The sequence below is a fragment of the Gambusia affinis genome, linkage group LG02, assembly GCF_019740435.1.
Source record: "Gambusia affinis linkage group LG02, SWU_Gaff_1.0, whole genome shotgun sequence".
NCBI lineage: Eukaryota > Metazoa > Chordata > Actinopteri > Cyprinodontiformes > Poeciliidae > Gambusia > Gambusia affinis.
In genome coordinates this window covers 16,588,170-16,599,308 of record NC_057869.1, presented here as the reverse complement: position 1 = coordinate 16,599,308, position 11,139 = coordinate 16,588,170, and the positions used below count along the sequence as shown (strand labels likewise).

General features: G+C 37.2%; 1 protein-coding gene across 3 annotated transcripts in view; it reads left to right on the top strand.

Moving 5' to 3' along the window:
- Positions 1–308: 308 nt before the first annotated feature.
- Positions 309–11,139, top strand: part of nfat5b (nuclear factor of activated T cells 5b) — a 32,571-nt gene continuing 21,740 nt past the window's right edge. For all 3 annotated transcript variants that reach the window (XM_044099513.1, XM_044099494.1, XM_044099476.1), the window contains exon 1: positions 309–587. In XM_044099513.1, coding sequence (XP_043955448.1) covers positions 515–587 — 73 coding nt within the window. In that variant the 5' untranslated portion in view covers positions 309–514. The remainder of the gene's footprint in view (positions 588–11,139) is intronic.

Below are 11,139 nucleotides of genomic sequence, written 5' to 3'. Positions count from 1 at the left end.
CGGATACATTTCCCGAGTAAATTATTTTATTCTGTCTTGGGTGATCGTTTATTAGAATAAGAAATATAATTTTTCCCCGAGTAGAATTTGTTCTATAAATTCTATGGAGACTGCAAATATTGTTCAGTTAAATTCTCAATTTGAATTGCAAAGTTATATTCTGACAAATATATTTTCCCCCCAAAAAACACAGTAGTTGTGGAAGCACACTACATTATAAGAAATAATCTGCACGTCCCTCGTACGTGTTGCGTCACAGACGTGGGCGTGATTCCCTCCGCTCGTGCATTGACAACAAACATGAGTCGTGGGCGGACCGAAGAGGGACTCTCAACCAGAGTGGCAATACAGACAGTTGGCCAACAGTAACGACAGAAAAACTCAGGCCAGAATTGCCGTCCGTCCCTTACACGTTCTGTAGTTTGCTAGTCGTGAGACAGGCAACAGTTTTATCCAAATCTGTGACGCTGTAAGTGACCGAAAGTGTCCGCTTCATACAGCCAGAGGGATTGCGATGCCCTCTGACTTTATCTCCCTCTTCAACGGGGACCTCGACCTGAATTCTCCCGGATCCCTGTACTCTAAAGGTAAACAAAGTTCCTCCACTGTCCTTGTTCTGGTAAAATAGTTTGACATTAAAATTATTTGGTGTGTGGATATGTAACAACTTCACCTGAGTTAGTTCTCAACATGTGTAGGTGTGTGTGTGTGTTTAAAGTGTGTGTCGGCGGCGTTCACTTTACTTCAGTGCCATTCATCTATAAACCAGCCTCCTGTCACATGCCTGCGCATGAGCCGAAGTAAAGTTTTGGCTCTTCTAGGCAACCTTCACGGATACTCGTTTCGTTTTTTCTGTCCCATGCTCATGTTTTCGGCGCACTGAAGCCCTCAGCTGCTGCATACACACCGGTCAGACCAGTTTACTATCTATGCCAGCCTAAAAACCCCACGATCTATTTTTTCTGGTCTGTTTGAATAGGCCGTCGATGCCCTCCGCCCCCTACAGGGACTTTACACATGCACACATATGCATGCACTGCACTGCTCTCAGAGCGGCGCTAGTGGGACCATTAACATAAACTGTGTAATCATCAGCAAGGTAGCCTCAGGCAACCTGTGGAAAGAAAAACTGAACTCTATTGAACTCATAACAACAGGTGCAATATTGTAAAGTTGACATTCTTCTGTTATCTTCGGCCTTATTTATTCTGTAGACTGTTATAACATAGGCATAATAAGGCTAATTAGTTTATCAGTTAAATAAGACTTACTTAAGAATAACTGCTTTTTGTAAAAATCCCTACACCTTGCAAACTAAACATTTTAACCAAGCACACGAGAATGCAATGGTTTTTTTTTTTTTGGTTTTTTTTTTTTTGTGGTTTAGTTATCAGTCAAGATGCACAGAGTTGGGATGCATTTTTTTTTTTGTACTTTGAAAAATCACAATAAGCTATTTCAGTTACTTTTGTGTGCAGTTGGGCGTGGTGGCACGGATACCTCGGAGGGTCCAGAACACTACCAAAACCATTATCTCTTTCTTGCCTTCACAATGGACCTTTAGTTTCACCGCAGAAGATGGCTTTATTTGTCTATGTAGATAATCCGACTCACGTGTAAATGAACTAATTGAAGGGCTGTTTACAAAGTGCAACACATTCTGAAAAAAACAATTCTATTTCACAACAATGTTTGTGGGGTGGAAAAAAAAAAGATCTGGACGAGCAAGTTGAAATTTAGTCCTTTGACAGACAGTTAAATAGAGTTATGACAGTTTAGACATAACTCCACAACAGCTTTTGATTCATAGGTGATGAAAGACAAAGTTACCTCATCTGAGTTTAGTTTTACAAAATGCTTAGGTCATACTTTGGATAATTTTTTGTAACCAATGCCCCGAGCTGTTGTACACAACATTGTACAACAGACAAAATCAACAGTTTTAGTTTAGTTATTTTTGTGTAAATTTTATGTGCAAAAATAATCTTAAATCAAGACTTTCATTAGGATTTGAGCTAATTGTGTTGTGCAAAAACAACAAAATACAAGCTGGCTTCCTTTACATTGAGAGTTTAGGCTGCTCTAGGGAATACTAAAGGCTAAAAGTGTCCAAAGCAGGTTCAGTGGCCTGCACCTTATGGTTATCCATTCACTTTCTATGCATGCTTTATCCTTGCAGGATGGCAGAAATATCGTGAGCTATTTACACTAGTCAATGGGCAAGAAGCGGGGTATACCCCTGACAGGTCACCAATCTATTACAGATCTACAAAGAGATAGAAAATCATGTTCACACTCACGTACACCTAAGGTCAGTTGGAGGGAACTATTAAATTAAAGTACATGTTTTCGTAAGTTGGCAGGAAATTTGAGCTGAAAAGAACTTTGCCTTATTTGTTTATTATTTATTCATTGTACTCAGTAGGCATGTCTACATCCACTCTCCAACTACCCAATCCATTTACTTCAGCTGTTCTTGTCACTTGTCCATGTAGTAGTACTTATTCCTCTAAATTGTCCTGATTTTAGATTAAACATTTTTTTGTTTTTTTTGTTTTTTTGTTTTTTTTTTAATAACGTGGATGTTAGGTTCATCCAGACTGTGGAAATCAAATCAAATCAAATCAAATGTAATCTGGACATACAAGCTTCATCTCAAAGACCTATTTCAGAAAAGGCATCAATGCATAAAATATTTTCTTTGATATATTAATGGAGAATACACATAGAAAAAGAAACATAAATGTAACGCAATTTGGAAAATGGCCTACAAAGTAGCAAACCAATAAATGTGTATTTGCTACCTTTGAGGTCAGGTAGCAAATACACTGAGCAGATGATAAATAATATCTTTTATAGCTGTGTTGAAGGCCAACACACTATTACAGCCTATACAAGGCTGTGCTTTATTATTCACCAATAAACTCAAATAGTACATCTTAATATCGTTTTTTAAAGTCCTCCATTTCACCTTTAGGTACTCAATTTATTCCTCTTATCAAGGAGGATAAATTATTTTAACTCGTTATGAATGTTGACAAAAGTTGGTTTCTCTGTTTTCCAATGTTATAACAGATAAAATACAGCCCTTAATATTAAGATTCCTCAGTCCTAATTACTAATCACACTGGTATATCTTTATCAGCTCAGCTATAAGATGTAATAAATAGCATTATTGTGACATCAACTTCTCTGGTCTTTTGCAGATTTTCTCTGTTTGAAAGAAAAGAATGACTCACAGTTGTCAATATTGATGAGTTGTACCCAAAAATGCCCATAAATTCAAGTAGATTTGTTGTTTGTTTTTTTTTTCTTTTTCTTTTTAATATCTATGTAGCATCTAGTTTTGTTCTACTTTGGGCAACAAAATTGTTGTAGGGAGCTCATTTTTAGCTTGAGAGTAGTACAGGGAATACCAAGGAAAAGCAAAATGCTTTAACAATAGCTCTCAAGACAGGAAGGCATTTTGTGCTACTTTTGTAGTCCGCGAGGGAGTTCTGGTTAATGATTGTATTAAAATGCCTTCCCACCAGTTTCACTGTAAAAATGAAGAATGTTATGGCTTCAGTATTCATTTTGGTTAGCCTGTTTAACAATTGTAAGCCCTCAGATCTCGACATAGTTCTTTTTTTATCTTCATTATCTTCATTATCTTTTTTTATTGACACCCACCTTAGCTTGGTCAATAATTAACTCTTGGTCTCCTCTGTGTATAAACCGAGGTTTAAATAGCACTCTATTAATATTGACTCTACTGTGTCAGGCAAACTTAGCCGTATGCGCTTAAAAATACTCAACTGCCTTGAAAGCTAGCGGATATGTAACAAAACCCAAAAAGCATGACCGGGGGGGAAAAGATGGAAAACAGAAGAATTATTATTATTTGCATTAGATCGATTTGTATTGCAGTTGACACACTGTCAACTGTGTCATGTTCTTGTTGTGAGCTTATCTCATTAGTATGATCTGATCTCGGATATCCATTTCAACAAGAACATCGTGACTCATTACTCTTGAGAACTGAAAGTCTTAGTGATATTATGGAGAGGCAATGTTCTGTTTTTGTTCAGAACGTTCTCGGTGACGTCTTCATCAGTTAAAGCATCAGTCCAAACCGGTTCTGCATACTTCCGACTCTCACTTTAGCTGGCAACCACATCCCTTTGCCACTCTGTAATATGATTAAGAATATATTTTTTTAAATGAACATTTATATACATATATTTTTTTATCCTACTTCTAATATTCTTGAATTACTCAGAAACCTTTTGCTTTGGTTGCCATGCCTTCATGGTCACTACTGGGTCAGTTATCATGGGTGTCACTTCTCAGTTATGCAAAATTGATATCTTGACTAGCATGTTAAACACCTAGATGAAGGGGGTTAAGGAATTGGAAAGCGTGCAGAACAACATATTTGGATCTAAAATGTTTTTGGTTCTCATTAACTGCCCCTTTGCTGCTTTAAATATGACCACAACAATGCTTCTGTTTATTTCAAAATACAGCTCTGGAAAAATGAAGAGCCCATTGCACAGAACTCCACTGAAAACCTCCTGGTTTTTCCACCAAATATTGATTTCTGAACTCTTCCTCAGTAAAAAAAAAAAAAAATTGTAATGTTGTTTCTAAATGAATATGAACTTGTTTTCTTTGCATTATTTGAGGTCTGAAAGCAGTGCACCTTTTTTGTTATTTTGATCATTTCTCATTTACTGCAAATAAATACTACATTTTTGCTTAAAATTTCAGAGACACGTTGTTGGTAGTTCATGGAATAAAAGAGCAATGTTCATATAACTCAAACATATATGTAATAAAAGTCAAATCAGAGAAATTGATCATTTTAAGTTGTCTCTCAATTTTTTGTCCAGAGCTGCATATTTTGTTTATAAAAAGCAATCAGTGTGGTGATGCTTGAAATTCTCACATCTTAAAGTTGTGTTTGTGTGTGTTTATACCCTTATCTTCTGCTCAATCTCTCTGATTAAATATTAACGCTCGGCAAACTTCAGTAAGAAGTCTAATCGGGGTCAGGTCAAAATATCGCCTCCTTTGGTATTTACTGCACACTTGTGACTTTTTTTCGTCCGCACAAATCAATGTCTGAGTGGTTTAACCTGCTAAAGAGCCTGGAGGTGTTACTTGGCTATCCGTCTTGTGTGAAATTGCAAGTTGAAGTCGGAGTCTCAAACAGCTCCTTATTTTAACATTTTTCTTGAAATAATGTGTTGCCCATTTATCTAAATACTTTGGCCAGCAAGTCAGGGCTTGGGTGAAAAAATACAATTCAAGAAGTTGCTACATAGAATAAAACAATGCCAAAAGCTCAATATTAAAGCTAATGTTACTCTTTGCAATACCACTTGTGCATGTTCCACACTTCATCAGAGGAGAAAGGCAGTTTTTAGATCTGCATCTTGGATGTTTTGCATGCACAAGAGGAGGCTATTATACATTTTTATGCTGTGCAACTAAGTTATCTCACTCAGATGACCTCTGAAGTATTACAGGCATGCTAGTGTTGCAGGTTTTCCATTCTGCCAGAGGCGTTTCTTTAAAGAATAGGAGACTTTTGTTTCCTGGTCCTGTTTCAGATTAGCTGGTTTGCTGTGTTTTTGAAATGAAAGCAGATTTCCACCTGTTAAGTGTAGATACTTTTTTTTTTTCTGGACAAATATTGCAGGATATCAGGGTGTCACTGAGAAACAGGACAGTGCCCTGACAGAAGTCTGCATGTGCTGATTTTTTATTTTTTATTTTTTACCCGGTGATGCTTAAGATCTTTTTTAATTTGTGGTTAATTAGCAGAATCAAATTCCATGAATGTGGTTTCCATTCCTTATCATGCAAATAGTCCAGTCTCTCCACGACTGTATGCAGATTGAATATCCACTTTTACATTCTGCAGTCTGAATGTGGACAGTGTAAGGGAGAGAAGAAGCATTCAGCATGACCAGTGCTTTCGCTTGCCTTCATCTTCAGGGAGATTTCTGTCACTCTTTTGCGAAAAGCCCAAAGCACCTGTGAGATCTAACAACTCTCGTACGCCTCTCTGCAGCAAGACGATTGTGAACTAAGACATTAAATATTAAATGAGGTGAATCCTGGCTGGTTGCAGTCTTTCCACTGGCAGACAAAGTACAGCAGTTAAGGTGTCAGACACTTATACCTTGGCTGTACAGACTGTGTTACAAGGTCTCAAGGTACTTTATTAGTTAAAATTAGAGTAAATATATTCCTCAGCTAAAGATTATTCAACTTTTTTTTCAAATTTTTAAGTCTTTAAAACGACAAAATATGCATATAGGGCTTCCTACTGAAACAGTAGTAAGTAGAATGCTCATAACTATGGTCATGCAAATTGTGTTGTTAATAACCAGATGGAATTAATTAGCTCATCTGTCTTTGCAATGCTTTCTTCTCATCTACTAAAAAAATTCAGAGCGTTTTTGCTATTGCAGATGGCAGTGAGGCATTTTATGCAGCGGTCTCATAACAAGAGGAATTGCTCGTATTCTGGATTTTGTAATTGCTGCGCAGAGTTTGTGGGAAGAGAAGAATGCATTGCAAAATCAGATCAAGACAGTAGATAGATACATGACGCGACGAGTTCATACGTGTCTGAGTTCATACATGTTTGCTGGCAGTTGTGTGAGGTAGGATGAGGCTGTTTATTACAGTCACTTTCTCATAGGTGTTGGCGCTCAAACTGTAGTGGTGCTGTGCGGACCATCAGGAGAGCAAAGCTGCAGGTTTGTAGATGTTACGCTTTTTTACTCCAAGTACTGTCATGATGCCATTTGGTCATTTTGGGCTTATCCATATTTTAATCTGGACACTATTTCTGCCGGTGCAAAGACAAGTTCTTTAGGTGCAATATCACAATTGCAATGGACTTCTTGGTTGCAATATTAGGTGTAGATATTAAATATTTTAGTGCTATGAATCAAAACTCTGCCTGCAGGTAATCTGTTTAGTCAGTTGTTTTTAACCTCACTGCGATGTTGAAGAAAAAATGGAGAGACCTATTTGAAGAAATGGCAACTATTATTGCCAATATTCAGCCATAATTTTGAATTTGAAGGTTTTCTTTATTTCTAGGACTGCAATATATCAGAAAAATGTACAATGATGATTCTAGTTAAGAAATGTTTGCTGACTATTTTGATTATGATTAATCCATATTTTCTTTTACTCTTTTCATCGCAATCAATAAACAGTAGCATTGTCCAATGTGGGGGTCGCCTGCAGGGAAAGAATCTACCCTTGAGTGATTTTACTTTCTTTCTTCTTTTTTTTTTCTTTTTCAAAGTAAATGACAGGGGCTCTCTCATTAAGGCTTTTACAAAAAAAAAAAAAAAGATTTCAAAACCTTTAGAAATGCATACCACCTTTGGCATAAATTAGTAATTAATCTTGCAGTTTCACAGCGCCTATGTCTCAGCATCCTGTGTTGTCATTTCTTTGATCTGAGTCGTCCTTTGCTTCCTCGGCTGACTGGTAAGACTGGAATAAACTGCAGTGTTGGCCCATCTTAATTTCCCCAGTATCCTGGCATTGTTTGAACTCAGTCAACCACAGTGGCTTAACGAAGAGTCCTGCACAAATCTACGGGCAGTCGGGGCCAAATCTACATTTACTGTAAACATTCTCTGTTTTCAGTAGTGAAATTAAATTGTAAATAAAGGAATCTGGCTTTATTTCTTGTCCCAACCTTTTTTTGTTGTTTGTCGAGGATAGTTATCGCTTCCTTGAACTTTCTTCATACTCTCCAAGTCTTGTTGTTAATTTTTTTTTGTTTTTGTTTTAATAAACTAGAAGCTATTGAAGGTCATCTTAGCTCTTGACATCATCAGAGTCCCTTTAACCTTGTCCCCAGTTGCTTAGGAATAGTTGGGGGGAAAAAATCAATGGTTACATTTGCTTTAATGCCCCCCCACACAACTTTTACCTTAGCACAAATGGTGACTACACACAGTAAACTAAAAAGAACTTGGATGGAAAATGTTAATCTGTAAACCAGAAATCAAGTCGGTAGCAAATCCCTTTTTTCAAATTATTGAGCCATGATAATATATAATACCAGTGTTTTATGCTCAAAGTGGCTATATCTCTAGCCACTACTCCTTGTTTCATAGTTGAGGAAGTGGGAAGATTCTGATGAGTCTATGAAGACTTCGCCAACAGGAATGATGATGATTGTGTCGCTATCTCAACAAGCTGCAGCTTGGTTGAGGACGAGCAATACTGTGACTCCACTGATTTTTCTCTTCATGTTTCTGCTTGACTCTACTACCAGTTGTTTGTATTGACTTAAATCATGAACTAGCTAGCATATAGGACCTTTTCAGAGCAGTCAGGGTGCAGTTTGTGAAGGTTTCTGTGTGAACAGGATTGAACAGTATTTGGAAGGAGAAATAAAAACTTATTTTTCTCAAATTAGTTTTGCTCCAACAAAAGTTTGCTAAGGCTTTTTGGGCTCTTCTTTCTCAGATCCCTGGAATTTCTTTTAGAAATTAGCAGACTTTCCAAATCCTTAATTAAACTGAACAATAAATCATCTTAAAGGGGCAGTATTATGTATTTTTCAGGCATTAAGTGCCTTTTTTTTTTGCCCAATTAGGGAACTATGTTACCATCAACTATTAGAAAAATTGCATATAAATCAAATATAACTAAATAGAAATTTGACTTTGAAAGTTTTAGAGACCTCTGTTTCTAAAAACTATTGCTCTTTCTGAAACTCCACCTTCCATAAGTCATCACAACATCGCTCCTCTATTTTTCCCAGCTCACATATTACCTCATATAGTAAGCTTGAGATACACAGTTCTACCAGGTGTTTGCTAATTGCTGCTGGCTAGTCTGAAGGAGCTGATTTGGGGCGTTGCGGGGGAGGGCTGCTTTGCAATGTAGAAGCGTGGAAACGACAGTGAGAAGTTGTTTCGAAGGCAGCACTTAGTCCATCCTGGGGTGGCAAAATGGTTGCTACAGGAGCTTAAAGGATTTCTCTAACATGCAGGAAAGAATAAAGGCAACACTTCAAGTATTTTTTTTGATGAACCAATAACATTATAACATGATGCAAAGCTCAAAAACGTCTATTTTAAATAATACTGCACTTTCAGGTTATTAAAGATTAATCTCGGTGAGGTCTGTAGAACAATTTTCCACTGTTATTTAAAACTCCAAGTTTTAAAAAATATCTCAGGAAACAAGCAGGGAAACATAAGACAGTATGAGGTTAAGATACTCACAAAGTCAAGAGCTTTGTGAGGCTTGGTCAGACCTACAGGTTGTTTTTATTTAAAGCAGTGATTGTTTTGAAATGACATCTCAGTTTACAAAGAAAAGTGGCATTAGGTTTCTGGTTATGCATTCTTATTCACAACTGATCCATTGTGAATTTCTGATTGTCTGGAGACTCCAACACACCTTCCTAGTGGGTGTGTTGATCCGGTGTCAGTTTAATCTTATCAATAAATTCAACAACTTCCTTTTGGGATCAGTCCATGGATTTTCCAAAAGAGGATTACTACAACACCACAATGTACAACAATGTGGTTGTTGCACATTCTGCAACAACCTATTTCCAAATATTCATTGAATTTGTTAGTGGGCTGTTCATCATGTGCTGCTGTCCTCTTCAAAAGAACTTTGGCAGGGGTCTGAAAGTATTTACCACCTGGATCACATTGTGTAGGTCATTGTCATGATTCCAAAATTACTCTTGCCTTTCAGAGTGTGAACATGGAAACTTGTGTGTGTCCTGCTGGCACAGTGAGACGACAGCAGGTGCTCTGGAGTCCTGTACCTTTTGGAGTCAGGCTTGTTTTGATTGGCCTAATTCTTGTCAGGGTCAATAATTGGACATTCTGTTGTGGTCCTTGTTGTTTGTGTAGGTGTGGTTGTGCATATTGACCTGGAGGCTTCTGCACTTTGTGCTCATTCTGCAACAATCTTTTCTATTGTTGCATCAAATTGACATCTACATGGATTCAATTCTTCATCGTGGACTTTCTGCATTGCCAGTGATTAATGTTGACACCATTACAATTCTATACTGCTGAGGAAGCTAGTTAATTAGGTTGACATTTTAAGCCTCAAGCTTAAGAAACAAACTATAACATGGTAATTATTAAACTCAGTGGCTGTTGGTAGGAGAGTCTTATTAACTTTACACCTGTGTTAGTTGGTGACATCGGGGCTATCCCTCGTATTTACTGTGCATGCTTTACTATTACTACTATTTACTATTACTAATGTTCCTGTCATACTGAGATTAGGAACCATTTCCAAAAAGTGAAAATATGTAGTTTGACAGATGTATTTGGCACAGACTATTATAATAGATTGAAACAGAGCATTGTTGGTCAATAAAATCATCAATATGTTTTTATTGGTGCACAAAACATAACTGTTAGAAATGGAAAAGAACTAGCCGGAAAAAAAAAAAGTTTGTCAAATGAAATGAAAATCAGTTTAGTGTTGCACAGGAATTGTTAAGGTAGCAAAACAGTATAATAAAAGTTTTCCCTCCAACAAAGAAATTACACTAATGTAATGCTTGCTCATGAAAGCAGGGTTGATTTTTGAATGAGCTGCTGTTGTGGTTAACCTAACTGCTGGGTGATGTTACATGACTAGTGAATGTTTGCATGCAGTGTTGCTAAAGACCTTTCCTGTTGCTTCAGCACGGCTTTCCTGTGAGTCTGACAGAAATGCCTGTATTGACACACCAATTCCAGTGTACTGTAAAATTATTATGTGAGGTTGTCTGATTTAGACTAAACCGCATTGGCCTGGTTTTATTTAAAGTGTTGTGTAGATCTTTGATGCACTCCAGAATTTGAGGGTAAACATGGCAAATTTTGATAAATCCACGTGTGGGAGCCTGCTTGGGTGCTGTAAATACTTTGAATTCTTTTTGCTTGCTTGGACACAACTGGTTTATCTTTTGATTCCACTTCTAAGAGATGGGTTACAAAGTGTCATGTTCCTCTATAATTTAACTTTTACCTCAAATTAGTCTCCACCAAACAGTTTGGAATACCACTGACCCAACTACACAGTTGTATAGAGAATAACTTCAGCAAATAGCCTTATTTGTGTGCAGAATGGGGCTACAGTTTCAGT